A 20128-nucleotide genomic window follows, 5' to 3' on the forward strand; every position below is an offset into this window, starting at 1 on the left:
TAAATTACATTACATATTTCAAATTATATTACAGTTACAAATAATGGCCAATTAAACTAGGATATACTCCCGGGAGTTATATTTTTTTACCAGCGGGAAAACTAAAAATCAGATGAACATACCTATATATTCTCAATAAACCACCACAATGAATTGTTATGGATTCAGCAAAAAAAAAATAATAATAAAAAAAGCGATCGAAAAAAATCTTTTAGTAACAAATATTAAAGCAAGGAGCACGATGTGAATGTCCCTATAGTAAGGAACTTATCTCAAGCGCCACAGACCAATTTAAACAGTCTGCACTAAAGAGAACGAAAATAACGGTAGCATAAAAAAAAAATTGTTTTACTACAAAATTTAGTTAATTGTATGTTTCGTACAAACACACCAGAAAAATTTGGGGAAAAAATCGAATCTAGAAAAACACCTACTGCAACATTTGCTTTCTGGCTTTTACGTTGTTTTCGCGGTTAGGGTTCGATATGTACATAAATACTCAAGTCTATACCCCATAACGCTCCTTTCTAGAGATAAAGTTCTGCGTTTCCCATCCAACAATAACACTGGAGAAAGAATACGTTAATAGCTACAATTGTAGTCTTGTGGGGCGAGCTGAGTGGAATGCTCATGCGACTATATAAGTATGCCTGTATGAATATGTACACATCCATCCATGGATGACTTGATATCATTTTACAGCAGGAGAAACATTTGGCACCAGATCAGCACCGCAGAGTCGTCCGTCCACACACAATATTCAACGCACACTCTCATAAATAAAAATGTATATCCATATACGTATGTCTGTACAACACACAAAAGGCGTTTGTTGCTTTGGTCTTACTGTTTTGTTATAGAACGTGCGCGTGCTTTTTTCGCCATACTTGACTCTGATGCCAACAACAAGCCTACAACCCAGAGCTCAGCACAATTCCGTCCGCCCTCCCCAATCTTAACGACACTACTTATAAATACCAGAAAACGACAAACGTTGGTTGACTGCCTTCCACCTACTACTTTTGCCACTTGTTTTTGCTTTGGAATTATTGTTGTCAACGATGGTTGTTGTTTTGTTGGCGTCCTTATAACAGTCATACCGAGGCTACATTGCCGTAGTCGTCTTGCATCGAAGTTGCCTCTTCTCTTGTTAGCTATTTTGGTTTTTTTTTGCTTTTGGGTTTTTGCCTCGTTGGCCTGTTTGTTCATTCATCCGGGGCTTCGTCTGCAGTTGAACAGCGCATTTGTTGAACGAAGCAGCCAGCAATCGTTGACAGTTTAAACGTGCGAACGACTCACCTCATCACAGCCCACAATGAACGGACGGACCGTTTCTATGCCACCGACCAAATGGCTCGATCCACAGTGGCCGGAAATCGTCTTGCATGCTGTCAAAAATTTAGTAATCAAAAACCTTTGCAAAAAACATTAACTCTATATACATTTGAACTTATAAAGTGGATTTTAAAAAATTTCTGAATTATCAAATGTACACACATATGTATGTACATAAAGTGGTAACATATCAGATATCCCGATTAAAAATATTTGAGAATAAGTGGATTCATAACAATAATGATCTTGGATTCTACAAAATTATAGATGAAAAACAAAATATATTTTTACATAGTACTAACTAACTTACTAACAAAAAACAATCTAGAGATTGTTAGTGCTTTTTTATTTTGGTACAATGAAATTAAAAGTGCGAGGTGACTGAACAAAGTTCAATTATTTTAAATAATAATAATATTGGTAGTTGTTATGTTTCTTTATTAATTAAATATAAGTGAGTTAAAGTTAAAATGTTAGGTATTATTGGAAAATACTAAATCCCACGAAGTACGATCAGAGCACTAAATTCCTATAACCGAAAAAACAGATGGAACCAGTGATACCGATGGAAGAAATTCAAAAAAAGCAGGTTTGTAGTGGCTATCAAACCGTCAAGAGACAATGTGGACATTATGTATTCAGGAATACTATGCTAAAGAAAAGCTTTTCTCAAATCGGTTTTTAGATTTTTTTAAAAGGTAATTAGTCCCTCCTTTATTTAGTATAAATGTTATTCAAAAATAAATTTTGATGATTAGTTTTGCGCCACCTTTGTATTTTTTCCATAAAAGGGACCTTTTTTGACGAGAGATTCTAAAATTCGAAGATCCCAGTTCCACTACAATCTATGTATTTAATTACAAATTTTTGCAAAATGTCAATATCAGACTGAGGGAACCACGCTTCACACAGGCGTATCGAACTATTCTATAATAATAGTAATGAAAAAAAAAAAATGGTAAGGTCTACAATTTTAGCTGTAAGATGCCAAATGGGGTGACCTTCAGTTTTATGTTGCCTCCGTAAGGCAGAAATGCACTCGGATTGTCGCCATTACCTAAAAATTGTTGCCCGATGGTGGGAAATAATCACGTCTTTGAATTGAGTCCTCGATAAATTCTTTTATTTATGAGTTCAAATACTAATGGCTTGATTACTTTTTTGCTTGAGTAGTAAAATACATTAGTATAATTGTTAATTTTTCTTGTATATCTAGATTTGAATTAACTAGACTTGTTAATACATCTGTTTATGCCAGTCATGGAGCAAGATTTCCCTGCTGTGCCCAAAGCTGGACGCTCACAAAAATATTGAAAAACTGTTCTCTTACTTTTACCGATTTTTAAGCTACTGCAGAGGTTGATAAATGGGATACTCATTTCAGACGCGTATTTTCCAAAAGGTCAATACCCCGTAATTCTGGTTGTTAGCCCGAATATATTCTTTCTATACCTACCAAGGGGAGCTTCTGTTATTGATTTGTAGCAGTTGGCTTACGATTTAGTAGGTCGTTTCATATTCTATCTGGTTTCACCCACGTGTTTCACCCTTGATTGCAAGTGCAAGTGTGGCTCTTTCTTGATTATTAGGAATGAACATCGGATTCATCAACTCCTCAGCCGTATATGGCATTCCTAAGTGCGAGAGTCCAGGCGAGTAGAACGCATTTGTCAATGGCGAGGCTAATAAAAAGATTTCTAAATCCTTTTCGCAACTATTTACAAGGAGGCCAAAAATTAATCAGCCCATTGGAAGATTTGTAATTTATGCAAATGGTGTCGTGCGTCAATCATATTTGACACTTTAACAGCTGCTTTATACAAACAGACAAGCAATGGGGTACATAAAGGTCAAACATATTTTCTTTAGTAAAAAAGTTGCTTAAAAAAGCTGAGAGCTTCTCTGATGATAACAGACTCTATGGACCTCCGCACTCTCCAGATGAGTATTTTACCAGAAAATTCTTTTCTCAAATGCAACGAAAGAAAGTTACAGCCTGAATCGTTGTCTAATCCTGAAAAAGGTACTACAAAACCGTGGTTGCAATTTCACGTTCGTGAAGTAGAAGGCAAACTTTGGTTTTAGGCCCTAGGTTCAGATGTATGTGTATGTGTAGACTAGGTTAGTTTTTCCCTCCCTCTCTCGGCATTTATTTTGCAGTTCAGCTTGGTTTTTGATTCAGCACACAAGTAATATACTTCATTTGGAAGACACTCTGATCGTCGTTTGGTTGAGAAATTCCTTAAGTCCTCATTCCTAATTCACAACAGAATTTATCTTATCGAATTACCATGAGCGGTGGCCGTTACGGTTACGCAGATTTCGGCATCAACATTAACATTGGGTTCAGTGAGGTTCAGCGAGGTATTTCGGGACCAAGATTTTTTTGGTTAGTTGGGGGGTTTCTTCAGTGTTGAAGAAACGACGACACTAAAAAGTTACTTTCGGAAAACACGAATAAAGCACAAATCAAATGTGCTATCAACTATTACGAACGACACAATGTTGCCACTTCCCGAGCTATAACAAAGCTTCTGGAATGTAATTAACTTAATAACAGCATGAAAAATGTTATTTCTTAAAAAATCGGAGCAAAAAAAATCTGCATTTGTCATATAATTAAAACAATATTTGTACGTCTGAAATCAAGAAAAATGATCGAATATCAAAAGGATTTAAGATTTTATAATTCGTAATTAACCACTGTGCACATTTGCTACAGCCGTAACACGCCATCCTCTGGGCACCTTCTTCCACTTCTCTGATCAGGCAAAGCAGTCATCCAACCAAGCATTCATTTGACAGACTATCAGTTCGTCCGTTTCTCATACCAACCGAACAACGCGCCCATCCACCCCCAATTCACGCGCAAGCAAAATGCACACACATACACCCATACAACTTACGAGCAATTCATTCAATTGCCTTGCCGACATTTTCCGTCACGCGGCAATGTTGCCTTATGGCTTGAGTGTCGGCAGCCAGCAGTCGACAGTCGACACAACATTAGCATTGAAGTGCGCCAGCAGTTCGCCCACGTGTGCGAATATACGAATACACAAACAAGTTTGTCCTAAAGCACAAACGCACTAACCCATAACGGCACGTTTCAGGCGCAAACAGACGACCGAACGCAAACACACACACATCAACTAACACCCACTTGTCCATCAAGCACACACATTTACACCAACACTCATATACATACTTCCACAACTGAAATACCACGCACAGACGTCAGCTACACAAATTTCACATTTTTTTTCACACCCCATTCTTCACCCTCCGCCGCATACCGGACTCCGACCGCACTTCCTTTGATTTAGTCATTTTTCTCTCTGGCACTCGGGCAGCATTTGGTGCACTCAATGCCCGGTCGTTGCGGCAATACCTCTCCCCGTTTTTCCTATGGGGATTTTTTATTCGATTTTGTAGCTTTATGTTTTTTCCTTTCTTGCCTTGCCACATATTTTTACAGTCGTCGCCATCCCCTCTGTCGCATAACTTTCTTTTTGCCCTTACAAATGTTTCCAACTTTTTTGCTGTTTGCCTTTATTTTTTGCTGATACTTATTTTTTGCGTTTTTTGTTGGTTGGCACTTTTTTGTTGCTCATACAAAGCGAAGTCTTTTTTCGCTATTTTACGTGCATATATTTTTGCTACAATTAGGAAGTTGGGTACTTTCGTTTCGATGATGAAAATTTAAAAGAATTCGAATTTTCATGAGTTTTTATGTATTAATTCCTAATGTTTCTTTGCTAATTCCACTGAGATCCAATTTAATCGAATAATTCGAAATTTTCTGAATTGATTATCATTCAATACTATAATTTTTGGTTGGTTTGGAAATATTAGGAAATAAAAATATTTGAATATATAATATATGGTATACAATACTATGACAAAACATTTTCCTTAAAGCGCACGCCTGTTATTACTTAAGCTTGGTTTTCAGCTCTCCAAAATTTCGTAGATTGTCAAAAGTTTTTCCAAAATAAACTTAAAAAAAAAGTAATACAAAATTAATTGCTTAAGCCCCGTACCCTATTTCGGAAAATTTTGCAAAATACATTTGGCAAACATTTTTAATCGTTTTTTATAAGCCGTTTTTGCTTTGCGACTCAGCTTTAACCTATTTTGTTATGCATAGTGCGTAGATTCGAGTCTTCGTGCATGAAACACCAAAATGGTAGAAAACGTATTTTCCAATACCGGTAGCTCCTCGGCAGGCAAATCTCATACCGTATGGCTGCCATAAAAAATTTCCTCATAAAAAACAGCATTCGTCCATCAATTTATAGAAAAACATCACGACGCAAACCACAAACAGGTGTAGGAGTTCTGCCAAACATCCAAAAAGGGTATAGCGCCAATTATTTATTTATTTTTAAGTAATATATTTATAAAAAAATAATTAACTTTTACTAAACCAGGTTTTTTTCTAAACTAGAGGTTTTTCCAACTCAGTTCTCCATAAAAAATTTTACTTTTCCGTTTGAACACCCAGAAGGTAGTTTGATACATAAAGGTATTTTCCACTTTTCAGTTATTTTAACTTTTGGCGAATTGATATGTAATATTATACATATGTATATTTTGCCTAAAATATCGAAAGCATTATTCATAATGTTTCAGTTCTGTTTTTCTAAAACCAAATATTAAATGTCATTGACTGCAAATTACGCTCAAAACTTAGTAATACTTAGAGAACCACCGAAATAGGTTTCGGTTTCGCCTGCTTCGGCGAAAAAAGGCCAACATAGGCCGAATGGTAATTTTAATGTGAAAGTAAATTTAATTATGTATCTTCTAATATATACCTTAGAAATATAGTACAGTTTAAATGAAACATAACTACATTACCAGCACTTTGTTCGAAAACAGACAATACTTACATGTAATTTTTTTTTTCGTTATACAATTTTCTTTCGCATCGCATTACAGAGTATAGACTCCCTGGTATCATAGCTCGGAAGACAATAATATTGAAAACAATTGCTCTGAAATATATAACATATCTACTTTTCCATTGAGTGTGGCTAGTGAGCAACTGTTCAGCGCTGGCAGGCTGAAAATGCCTAGAAGCTCCTGTTTTTACATTACAATATAAAATTATTCTACTATGAGTTTAAATAACTATGTTTTTGGAAAATGTGCCATTTTCTATGATTTCCACCACCATTTTATCTATGAAAATCTTCAATTTCTTGAGCAACAAATGTTGTCACAGTTTCTTTGCCGACCAAATCGGCGTTGCATTCTCGTTGCAATCGCGCACCTATAACATGAGCCCTTTTTTTGTCAGCACGAATGTTTTCTAAAACTCATCACATATCTTGAAGCAGACTAAACAATTTCTTAAAGAACCCGTCACCTTTAGAAGATTACATACAATTCCAAGAATATGTAATGATTTACGAGTAAAATATATTTTATTTAATATTCAGATGCATGAGCGCATCTTCATTAATATCATTAATGAAATATAATATTATTGTTTTTAAACACATAGCAGAGTGAAATTTTTGTTAAATTTCTAAGTAGTCACCATGACCGTTTATACTGCGCAATTGCTGGCTGTTGGCTTCAGCAGTGCTAAACTTTTGCTTTATTTGTTGCGGTACTTTGGTTGTTATCGTAGCGTGTGCCTCGATGCCTGACATTGCGGCACATGGCTCATGGTAAATGGTAGTCAAGTTGAGTTGAGACGACTCGTTTGCTAAAGCTTAACATCATAGTCGCGATCGGCGTTCGGTGGTCGGTGTTCGGCGGTTGTTGCTTACCTACTTTCTGGCTGCGTGCACAGTTGGTTGAATGGTTAGATGGTTGCACGGTTGGATGGTTTGGATGGCAGTCTAGCGAGCTGTTGGCTGCTGTTTTCATTGACGTTGTTTTTGTTTTTGCTTTCATTGTTAGCATTATTGCTGGTGGCAGTGATGGGGATGGTGTTGTGTTTGCTGTTTTCATCCCAGAACGCCACTTTCAGATGTGAAGTCGTTCAAGTCGGTAAATTGAAGGCGGAACAACAGCAAGGAGCGCAACGGCGGAAAGAGGTTAACACCGGGGAGGCCAAAGTGCGCGCGGGTTCTAAATTATACGCTATGATTGTGGCAAGGGATGTACAATTTGTGTGTGCGCACGCCAATGCTTTTACATGCGTTTGGTTCTATATTGTTTGAAAAGTTTTTGTGCTTGTGTTTATGTGTACTGTAAGCTCGACTAAACAGCACTTGGCAGGCAAGCAGTCAGCTTGCGCATCCGTTTGCCGTTTTTGCTGTTAGACTGCATGCAATGTGTTTATGCCCGTGTCGCCCCGCTTCTGTGTTTGCCACTTGGTTAAGCGTGGGTAGCAATGATGGACCGGGGTGGTCGGGCCTGAGACAGGCAAGTTGATGGCGGATTGTTGAGGTACTTGGCTCGTGCGACACCGTCTGTGTACTCGACTCTGCGGGAATACATATGGATGAGCTTTGTGTGCTCAGTAAGTACGAGTTTGTGTGCAAGTATACTTGCCATGCATACAAGAATGTATGTGTTCAATGCGGACGGCGTGTCGGCTGGCCTCTGTAGTATCTCTGCACGATTATATATGTATAGATGTGTGTTTGCGGTATAGGTCGTAGCCACTGGCAGTGTGCGCCAGTTACTCACAATTTTCACCGACCCGTCTTTTCATGGCATACCCGGCTTTTGGCCAACCGTCGCCTCAACAGCAGTGATGATGGCAACCAGCCTGGTCTTTGGAATGTATTGGCACGTCATGCATCACAGGGAGGGCTCCGTAAGCAAGGGTAGTTTAACAAGACTGTGTGGATAGGGAGAGGATATAGTATGGGTTGTGTTGGTTGGCCGGCGGAACAGTGAGACAGTGAGACGGTCAATTGAATGGGTTTGTCGGCTCCATTTGGATACGCGTCGGTTTGGTTTGGTCAGGTTGGCTCGTTGATTTCTTTTGGTTTGGGTCGGCTTGGAATTATAAACATATTTACATACATACATATATCTACGCGTTATACGGATGGTTGACTGGTAGGCGCGACGGTAGTGGCTGAAAGGACAGAATGTCAGGCGTTGAATGGAAAGCGGAGAAATACATTTGAGTACACACGCCAAGGGAATTCCACCCTGACACCAAGAGCTCAACAAGCATCGGCGGCAAATAACGTAAACGGCAATTTTAGTAATGGAGGAGTTGAGGGCGGGGGAGCCAAGGGAAAGGTAGTCGAAGACGAAACTTCAGCAGCAATTGCAGAAGCTACCGTGTTATAATGTGTGCATGTAAATGCGTATATACATATGCATACACATAACTACATATTTATGTTGGTAAGCATGAATCGCAGGTCCGCAATGTTGACGTTGTTATTTTTTTTTTCTAAACGTCGCTCTGTGATGTGATAAATTTAAACGGATGTAGATATTTGGCTACGTAGGTATGAAAGTTGTAACTTGTCGAGATGCACGACAGCTTAGCAGTCGGCGCACATTGTATTATTTGTGTTTAAAGTCACGGTTGATATTCGCCAAGTGATGCTGTTTGTGGGAGAGCTGGGTTAGTTTAGCAAACAATGTACGAATTGATGCAATTCCATCAGGCATTCTTGGTTTTCATGAATATCCAGATCTTATATATTATGAAACGCTAGACTACTTAATGCAACTACATAAGTGTTTTAAAGACTGATCGAATAAGTATATCATTTGAGACAATGATTTTTTTTCTTCTAAGTCCATCGAACTTATTTCTCGGTAGTACTCGTGATATAGCTTTACTCATACTTATATGTATATATGTAAATATCTAGTCAATCGAGACATTCATCAAACTACGTAACTAATCTTTGTGGTCCTTCTGCAACTTTATAACCAGACATTGTTCGCCACATTCGTCATCATCACCCTGCTTTCCTTCACCATTGCCAGTTAGTGTCTCCAGTACCTTTGTTGTTGGTGTCAGGTCGTATGTCGATGCCATAGTCGGTGCATCGTCGTGGTTTTGCACGGACTTAAAATCCCAACGGTTGCCGCCCAAACGCCCCAACGGCACAGCCGCGTGCACACAACTTGCCACAACCAGTCAACCAAGCAACCAACCAACAAACCGGCGAATGTTGCCATTACTTGGCGTTGGCGCATGTTGCTACAGCTACTGGTACTGGCATTGCTCGCGCCATTCTTGTTTTAGTTTTTGTTATAGTCGTTTCTGTTGTTTTGCTGGTGGTTAGCTGACTCCAATCTGCTGCGCTCAGCTCAGCTCAACTCAACTGAACTGAACTGAACTCGAGTCGGCTCGGTATGCGACATGCGGCATAGCATGCCACTGTTGTGATTCGCTTCGACACACATGTACTTGTGCATATGTATGTATGCACGAATCGCGTCGTCGCCGTAGTCGTCTGTGCGGCCAGGATATTTAGAAAAGCACCAAGGATAATGATTCAGTTTTGATTTAAATTCTGTTAGTTCGTCGCTCGACGTCTTGGCGTGTGGACGTTCCGATGCGTTTTCGTTTCGTTTCGTTCAACTTTGCTCACTTATCGTGGTTTCGCGAAATAGTTCATGTTATCGCAGTGTTGTAAAGCAAGTTAACACCAACACACCTTGTCGTTGTCACCGTCGCTGACACAGTGGTGGCGGCAGCAGACGTAATTGTCGTTTGTGTCTGGCCTAAATAGGGGCATGGTGTAGATGTACGAAGAGTATTTAATTGTAGCCTACAAGTTTGTTTAAAGCATACGAGTCAGCGCGCTTTCAATAACATTGTGTTTAACTTGCGACGGTTGCTTGAATTCAATACATATTCGCACGTAAAATATTGTGTCTGATTGATTTCTGCACGGACTTAAGTCGCAAGGACATGACATCTCTGGATTTATAAGCTAATTTGATTGTGAACAATTGGATATTTTTTACCACCGTAGCGATCATGTGCAACATAGACCTATCTCGAGCATTTCGTTTCTTTGTTTAGTTACGGATTCGCAAGGATTTTCGGCAAACATGACAATATGACAGCAAAACGCGACAAGGATTATGCTAAAAGTAAAACATCAACTGGTAATAAGAGTTTAGCAATTTGCACTATATTTACAGCATTCAACTATTAAGTAAATTAAATAAAATAATGTTTAACTAACTATACACATTCCATAGACAACTGAGCAGTTATAGTTTTCTCACGTGTTTACCCTGTGTAGTTATTTCGATCTTGGGTGCGCAAATGATACTGACATTATAATCCGAGTGTTTACATAAGTTTAAAAAATTTAACTTACAGCTGGGGTATTATGTCGTGGTGCACGTAAAAGTTATTTGTAACATCTAAACGGAATGAAGAATCAGCATTTGCGTAATAATAATAAACCAAAAGGTTGAACTCCATCCCGCCCAACCTACACGTACAGTGCGCAAAACGTACGGATCGTAATTGTTTCGGCGCCGGGCCAAGGTTAGGTTAGGTAGATCGCACATATGTTAGACCAGAAATTGATCCATAGTGATATCAACTGTTTGTGTGGAGAGTTTAAGAACTTTATGTTTCGTCTTTAATACACAGTTTAGATTACACTGTGTGACAGTGATTTTATACTTTTATGGAGACCTAGTACAACTTGTAGGTATAGTAAAACTAAGAAAAATGGTATAGGAGAAATTTCCAATACACCCCCAAAATCTCGTTTTATGGCCATACCGTACCATACCGTACAAAACTCCAATAAATATTATGTGTTTATAATGACACTTGTTATCATTTTCATGCTTCGATGCCTACATACCAAATTAGTAAAAAAAAAAAATCTTTAAACTCACACAACTCTATTAATTTTAATTCAAATATAGCTCATTCGACGCAAAATTAAATATACTATAACAGTAGTGTACTAAAAAAAATCCTCAATATCGGATAATATCGTAAAAATTATGTCAAAGTTGAAAAAATAGAGAAAAAATAAAAAAATTCCAATTACTTCCGCCTACAGTCTCGTCAGTTGTCATTTCAGAAAAATTGTCAACACACTGTGTTGTTGTTTTTGTTCTTTCGAACTAAAAAAACAAATTCGAAATCGGATGGAAATTGGTGAAGTTACGAGTGATTCTTCCCATCAACCTACTGAAAAACGGTTTTATGGCCATAAAACGATATTTTGGGGGTGTATTGGAAATTTCTCCTATACCATTTTGTTTAGTTTTTCTATAGCCACAAGTTGTGCTAGGTCTCCATAAAAGTATATTTAATTTTTTTTTTTTTTTTGTCACACAGTGTTATTTAAGTAGGCTGCTAGTTTTTTGTTTTGCCACGCTTTCTAAGGTTGAAAATGATGCAGAACCTAAGCAGTTTATTCGTTCCGTGCAGTGGTAAAGTAGTTGTGCCCGAGTTCCCCTCTCGTTGACTTCGTTACATCTTGTGCTTGTATCGTTCTGCACTAGCTTCAGTTTGGTCGCGTACGTTGGAGTGAGACAGGATCCAGTCAGTATCCCCACTACAAGTTTACATTCATTCCTGCGAAGAGATAAAATATAATTTGTAGACCTCACATTATGTCTACGTAGCATGATTTTCGCGATCCTGCATGAGCTGATTCTTTCCCATATTGTTTCGCGTAAAACTGTAGGTTCCTCCATTCGTGGAACAACATCGAAAAGCACATCACAAATGGAAGAACAAGATCGGCTAACCGTGGAAGCGCCATTTATATATTATATATATATATATAATTGGCGCGTACACACTTTTTGGGTGTTTGGCCGAGCTCCTCCTCCTATTTGTGGTGTGCGTCTTGATGTTGCTCCACAAATGGAAGGTCCTTCAGTTTCAAGCCGACTCCGAAGGGCAGATATTTTTATGAGGTTTGCCATTGCCTGCCGAGGGCCGACCGCTGTTAGAAAAATGATTTTATTAATTTTACTTTCACCGAGATTCGAACCAACGTTCTTTCTGTGAATTCCGAATGGTAATCACGCACCAACCCATTCGGTTACGGCGGCTGCATTTATATATTAGTTTGGGGAAAAAGAAATCTATTATTTTTTCGGTAGATGGCTGTAAGGGTCGATATATCATAAAGTGTCAATCAAACAATTTGAAGTTTATGCTCGTTGTCAATATTCACATGGTACATTTCACACTAAAAAAATTCGTTTGCTGTTTTTTATTTGTTCCATTTAATTGTGAGTTACAAAGTTTTAACCATGGAGGTCAACAAAGAGAAAATTCGGTACACTTTACACTTTTTCTTTGATAAAGGCGAAAATGCCAGTGAAATCGGGAATGGTGTTTAGGGTGCCGATACTAAAACCGCTATTATGTATAATTTTGGTTTCGTCGATTCTGTTCAGGCATTTTTGATGTTAAAGAAAAGTGGATAATGTCGATAAAATCACAGAAATAATCGAAGTTAACCGACATGTTAGTAGTCGCAGCATCGCCTAGGAGATACAGATCGGCCATAAAACAGTTTTCAACCGTTTTCGTCGGATACACATTTTTTTAAATAACTCTTTGCGTTCTATCATAGAGGTAGGAAGAGATCCATGAAGTTCGAGTTTATAAATGAGCAATGGGTGAATGCCTCAAATTTATGGATTTTTTACAGTTCTACCCATCTACGGCGGTAAAAATTGGAGTAATTTATTTACAAAAAGGAGAATATTAAATTTCCTGCGATGAAAATTCAGAAGTCAATGTAAACCGAAGATAATTGTTAGTCAAATGCCTTTGTTAATAACATTTTTTGTAACTTCCCCGTATTTTTACTTTTCTTCTTCAGTATCTGATTTTGAATTTCTTCTTGACAGACATGAAAAATATGCGCATTATACGAACTTTTCCAAATGAGAAATGTTTTGTCATACATTAATAACAGCTATTTGTGTTTAATAATTTTTTTTTTAATGTTTTCTAAGAATTACAATTGCTTACTTAACTGTTTGTAATTGTTGTATTCTTTTACATCCGACTTGCAAAAGAACAGCCGAAATCGGTTTTATCTTGCATTTATGTACATACAGTTAGCGGCGGCCATATCAAAATAGGTTGGTGCGAGACTACCATTCGGAAGAGCACAGGTTCAAATATTCGTTCATGTATATTTTTACCATAAAAAAGCTCCTCACAAAAAAAACCATTTGTCGTTCGGAGTCATCTTAAAACTGTAGATTTCTTCATTCACACATTCAACAAATAGGAGGAGGAGCTCGGTCAAACACCCAATAAATGGTGCAAGCGTAATTATATATAAGTAGGTATTTATATGTACTTATATATTGGGTGTTTGACCGAGTACTTTGCTACGGCCGAACACAATGGTATATTTTTATTTTATTATTATTTATTTATTATTTTATATATATTTTTATATATATTTTATTTATATTTTATTTATATTTATTTATTATTTGCTTACCATGTAATTCGCTGAGTTTCCTAGTGGTATTTTGCATATATTTCTTCAGTCGTTTTATATTCCTATATCAACAATAAGACGAATACAGGATGAAAAATAATTAAGTTTTTCTCTAAATTATTATCAATAATACATAAAACATCCTTTCAGTTTGCATATTCGGATCGTAAATTTCTAAAAACTCATTCGGACTATTATTTCCACCAAAAAAATTACGCATTTTGCGATATGTTGTTCTTAAAGATAAACTATTTTCATTATAAGTTTCGCGTTTTTCTATCGTGTAAATTTATTCACCTGTCTACTTGACTAATGTCAAAGATGGCATCAAAAAACAGTACTATCCAGGAATTATTCGCTACTAACATCTAGGCGTCACTTTTGTAAGACTATTTATGTACAGTGGTGGATAATTTTCGTTGGTTTGAAAGTCCATAAATTCTATTCAAAATTGTATTGATACAGTTTTATTTAAATCTTTTTCTAATCACGATTAACTAAGCAAAAAAACATTTTTTAACATAAATTAACGAAGATATGAGTTAATTAAAAACGCAACGTATCGACCTCTATTTTTGTGTATGTAAACTTTGACCATCACTGTATATCAAGAAATTTTATAAACAGAAATGAAAATCAATAAACCTGTTTTAAAACTGCTAGCTTCTAAAAACTTTTGCTAAAAATGACTCTGCAGGACCGGACGTCTAGAGGATTACGAGCCCGGGGATACATGTCTCCGTTGTTGACGGCATTTTGCATCATTTTATAAATACTAGGGTCGCAATAAACGTAAACTCTTTATAATTTGCCATTAAATATGTAAGTATATGTGGATATACTTCGTCAATAAAGATATCAAGAACTTCGAGTTAATGTCAAAGTATTTGCTAAAATTCACGCAAGGCTTCGATAGAAAATGATTAACCAACTAGCAGCCCAACCTAATATTCACTCACGCCGACAATTATGTATGTGCAACAAACTGCTGGTATGAGACTAACCGAAATTGAATGGCGTGACTTATAAAAGAAATTTCACGCCGTGCGCTGATTTTAGGCTGGGACGTAAAGATTTATGTGTTATGCCTTAATACAAGCTTCTTTTTGTAAGCAGTTTTTCCCTAGTTCTGCCAAAGACTTGGTATGTACAATATATAAATATTTTGATTGCTGAAGTAATAACAGTAACTTAATTAATATAGTATTTTGTGGAATCGTGATTTTCATAGTGAAACTTAAAAAATCAAAGAAAAAGTTGTAAAGTCGATACGAAATTGAAATACGTCACTTTTTTATCATATTTCAATTACTTTCATTTACAGCTAGTCTAGTAGAAGCGCGACCGGCTTCACTTAGAAATTATTTGGCCAATTAAATTCGAATAGCCTAGACCAACGGTGACGTTAATCGGGATTAACGCGTACACCTTTTTTTTTTTGGGTGTTTGGCCGAGCTTCTCCTTCTATTTGTGGCGTGCACCTTGATGTTGTTCCACAAATGGAGGGACCTACAGTTTCAAGCCGATTCCGAACAGCAGATATTTTTCATGAGGAGCTTTTTCATAACAGAAATAGACTCGGACGTTTGCCATTGCCGGCCGAGGGGCGATCGCTACTATATATATATATATATATAATGGTTGTTTTTAGTTCTTCTTGTTCTTCTCTATAAAAGATTCATTATTTTTCATTCAAAATAGATGTAACTGTTGTCATCGAGAATTCCCCTAATCCGCTTAATTTATCATAATAAGTCTATTTGTGAATTCGCATTAGTGGCACTTAATTCTAGAGATAATTTTGAATTAAGTAATCCCGATTGACGCCATCGCCTGTCTAGGCTACAACAAGCATCCAATGGGCTTTATTATACCAAATATATTAAATAAAATCCACATATAGTCATCACCATTAGCTATAATGGCTTCGAATCTTGGAGCCATACTTTGACTTTAATGTTCATTTCTACGCAAGTTGTGGATGTTATTGGCCCCAAATCAGCCGAATTTTTCTTGATAACTGACTGTCCATATTTGTTTTCTTTTGAGTTCTTGCTAAACTATTGCCCAAACATCTCCAATAGAGTTGGCATCAGGCGATTATGAAGGCCAATCCAGCATTCTAAGTTATAGTATTGAATATAGAAATACTGCTACAAATCGCTTTCATACGTGGAACAACGTACGCTTTCTTAATTTCTCTCAATACTAACAAATTTCACTTATCGCTTTGAGAAAAGAATGCGCCTATTTAGCAGCATTTAAATTTTTTATAACGAAAATCTAGGTTTGAATTAGCCAGACTGCATCTATAAACTCAATAGAATCATCAACTGAATTTTTAAGGTACAACAATTTAAAGTGGAAAAAATAACAAAATGCTCATGATTATCCGTTAAGCTCAATTTTTAAATATTCCTGTAAAAATATTTAAAGGCACATATGTATCTGAAAGAATATGTAAACACCATACAAAAAATTCTCCGCAATTTGATCTGACAAAATTTGGCCTTACTGTTGAAAAATTAGGCCGCATAATAGTGCGTCTGACGAAATACACAGATTTAGTTTTAATTTTGTCCGACCGCCAGTCGGCAAAATCAACTGTCAGTAAAAAACGTAAACAACTCTTATTCGCAGAAATACGACGGCATCACTCCGCCCGCCCGCTCGCTCAGTGATTTCCTTGTGTTTAAAACATTAGTTTGGCGGTTCGTTAAACATACCCCTTGATCAAAAAGGTCCCGGAATATATTCAGAAAATTCAAAATACAATTTTATATGATCAAAAGAAAAATATCACAGGAAGCTACATCAAGTGAATTCGATTGCTGTGTGATGGTATTCGTTTCGTGCTTGGTCAACAATTCAAGGCTAAAATTAGCACTGTGCGATGGTGAGTTATCATGGTGAAAGTCCACGTCTTGCTTTTCTTTTTCGGCGAATTGCTTCACATAAACGTCTCATAACACCCAAATAATAGTCCTTATTAACTATCTGACCTTATGAGGAAAATCGTGGTGTACAGTACTGCTGTAATCTATAAAAACCGTGAGCATCCCTTTCTTTTTTGACCGAAAATGGCATGGTTATTTCGAAACTGATGTGTGGATTGCATGTTGTACTCATAAACCTACGTCTCGTCTCCAGTAATGATGCGATTGATGAATGTGGGCTCGGATTTAGCCTTGAAAATCATGTCATTGGCGATATGAACACGGCCCCTTTTTTGCATTAAATTCAGGTCTTTTGGAACCAATTTTGCAGCAACACGGCGTAAGCAAATGCTCTGAATGGATCCATAAGCAATGTTCAAGTCCTCTTCCAGCTCTCTAATGGTTAGTTTACAGTTATGGTTCAACTTTTCTTTGTTGATGTTTTCATAAGTTTTTAATGTTGACGGCCTTCCACTACGTACATCATGCTCGACGGACACACGATCTCTTCTAAAGCGTTCATGCCACTCGTAAATAGATGTCCGTTGTTTTCTTTAGAGTATCATTACCGAAAGAGTTTCCCAACATTTCTAAGGTTCTCACAGCATTGAATCTATTTTTAGCGCAACATTCAATACAAACTTGCTGTTGCAAATCTATAAAAAATCGAAAGCACGCGCAGAGGTACATTTACTCAAGACGCCGTAACTCTTACAAATGGCAAGCAGTGGTGATACTATTTTGTTAGGAATAATAATCACAAATGTGGCAACCCGACAAAAACAAAAGACATAACTCAAATCAGTTGACTTAGGGCGCCACCTGGCGATTGTTTCGGGAACCTTTTGATCAAAGGTTCAGCAATACGGGTTTCGTTTAATACGAAAGTCCTTTCATCTTTGTCTGCATAAGGTGCAGTCAAATTTAACCAGTAAAGCAATTTTTAAGAATTTGAAAGCATTCGATCAGAATGTCAAATATCAGAAAAGTACTGGATTGCAAAACTTATAAGACCTAGCTATCATGGCATGTATTTCAAAAAAGTTACAAAAATAGAAAACTGCAAATTATCTGAGATTTTAAGTAGATAACAGCAGAAAGCAGCGTTAATACTCAATGAAATTTTTTCGCGACAGGCGACAAGCGACAGTTGTCAATTAATTCGTGTTGTGATTCTTTATTGTTCTACTGTATTGCTTGAACCTCTTTGTGGAGAGTTGGACAAACAAGTTGCATGTTGCAAGTACGCAATTAAAAACATGTCCTTTAAAGTATACCAGTCAATACCAATATAAAATATGAAATAAACATATATATATATACATATATATATGTACATATATAATTGGCGCGTACACCCTTTTTGAGTGTTTGGCCGAGCTCCTACTCTTATTTCTGGTGCATCTTGGTGGTGTTCCACAAATGGAGGGACCTACAGTTTCAAGCCGACTCCGAACGACAGATATTTTTATGAGGAACTTTTTTATGGCAGAAATACACTCGGAGGTTTGCCATTGCCTGCCGAAGGACGACCACTATTAGAAAAAAACTTTTTCTTCATTTTGATGTTTCGCGGAGATTAGGACTTAATAAAATAAAATATATTGCAAAAAGTATAAATTAAGGGCGGTGAAATAAAAATATTGCAAAAGTTATAAATTATGGACAGTGTTGCCAAAGTGGAACTTAAAATTCAGTTTAGCCTACGCCGTGCACAAATTTTTAACTACCTAAGCTGGCACTATTTACGTACTTACGTAGCTAAAGTTTTATCGCCATTATAAAAATGAACAGATCCTGGTGGAAAAAAGTTATTTGAATTATGCCATCATTCCAATTAAGAAAACTGTCGTAAATATGTTTAGTACGATGTAGACAAAAAAAGAGTTGTGTGATTTGTTGGTATACTGTTGGTTACGGGAATCCACAACTCAAATTTCAATACCATTGAACCATCTGTTTTGAAAAATTTTTCACATCCTTTTCAGTGACTAATATTTGAGCAGGTTCGCAGATATCTCTAGTTGGTACTATTAAAAAATAACAATGCTTGTTTACCGAGGAGACTTCTCTTCATCATTATTTGGAAGGGTATTTTCCCCCTAGAGTTGTTTCATGTTTACAAATTAAAATCGGTTGGTTTTCCACATTGAAGATAATCATGGGCATTTAAAAATTTAATACTCCTATACCCATTATTTACTTTTTTATTGCATAAAAGTTAGACCCTATATTTTCCTATAATATTCCCATATTTACAGTTGTAAATACTGCCAGAATTAGGTAAGATAACTAAAAAATTTCAAAAAACAGCAAATAAAACAAATACAAATCTTGTTCTGAAATTCTTAGAGAAAACAAAATTTTGGCCAGCGACCAGGAATACATAGTTTTTAAATGAGATCAAAACTAAAAGTTATCGCTATATGAAATCATAAATCTTTACATATGTAGATACATAAGTATTTATGTAAATCGTGCCAGTAAAGGTTAAATGCGTATTCCTGCATCTACGGCAGAGTGGATGCCCATTTGTATGGGGATAATGCACGAGTTAATGCGCATTAAGCCTGTCCGCACTATGGGACAGTGGCGCCCAAACCGTGTCAAAAACACATTTTGCAAAAGTACAGGTTTAATATTGTAATATTTTTAAAATATATTCATAGTGGAATGCTCAAAGTACCTACATAAATAGTGCGTAGAAAAATATTCATAATTCGCATTATTTTCATTTAAAACTCGCGTTTAAAGTTACCAATTATAACTGCTACATTCTAGCAAGAAAATGAACAAAGAATTAGCGATGTCAATTTTAATAAGATTTTAAAATAAATGCATGAGTGGTACACTTTTTGGAATATATCGGATAAAAAAAGGATAAAAAATGTATTAGTAGTTGCACTGTAGATTATTAACCCAACTCAATGAAAATTTAATATATTTTTGAAGTTTAGGTAGACTTTTGACAGCGCCGCTTACCACTGCCGAAATATTCTTCTTCTTAATTGGCGATTTTGCGATTTTGGTTAAAGCGAGTTTAACAAAGCGCGCACGTCGTTTCTTTCTCGTGCTAAGTGGAGCCAGTTGGACACACCAAGTGAAGCCAAGTCCTTCTTCACCTGATCTTTCCAACGCAGAAGGAATCTTCCTCTTCCTCTGCTACCACCAGCTGGTACTGCGTCGAATACTTTAAGAGCGTTTGTATCCATTCAGACGACATAACCCAACCAACGAGGCCGCTGGATCTTTATTCGCTGCGCTATGTCTATGTCGTCGTAGAGCTCATACAGCTCATCGTTCCATCGTCTGCGATATTCGCCGTTGCCAACGTGCAAAGGTCCAAAAATCTTACGCAGAATCTTTCTCTCGAACACTCCAAGCGTCGCTTCATCGGATGTTGTCATCGTCCAAGCTTCTGCGCCATACAGTAGGACAGGCACGATGAGAGTC

The 20128-nt window shown here is 36.9% G+C and overlaps 1 protein-coding gene across 2 annotated transcripts in view; it reads left to right on the forward strand.

Moving 5' to 3' along the window:
- The first annotated feature begins 7084 nt into the window (after nucleotides 1-7084).
- Nucleotides 7085-20128, forward strand: part of LOC129247547 (hairy/enhancer-of-split related with YRPW motif-like protein) — a 29320-nt gene continuing 16276 nt past the window's right edge. For both annotated transcript variants that reach the window (XM_054886707.1, XM_054886706.1), the window contains exons 1-2: nucleotides 7085-7140; nucleotides 9521-10392. In XM_054886707.1, the coding sequence (XP_054742682.1) occupies nucleotides 10344-10392 (49 nt within the window). In that variant the 5' untranslated portion in view covers nucleotides 7085-7140; nucleotides 9521-10343. The remainder of the gene's footprint in view (nucleotides 7141-9520; nucleotides 10393-20128) is intronic.

The sequence above is a fragment of the Anastrepha obliqua genome, chromosome 5 (assembly GCF_027943255.1).
Source record: "Anastrepha obliqua isolate idAnaObli1 chromosome 5, idAnaObli1_1.0, whole genome shotgun sequence".
NCBI classification, from domain to species: Eukaryota; Metazoa; Arthropoda; class Insecta; order Diptera; family Tephritidae; genus Anastrepha; species Anastrepha obliqua.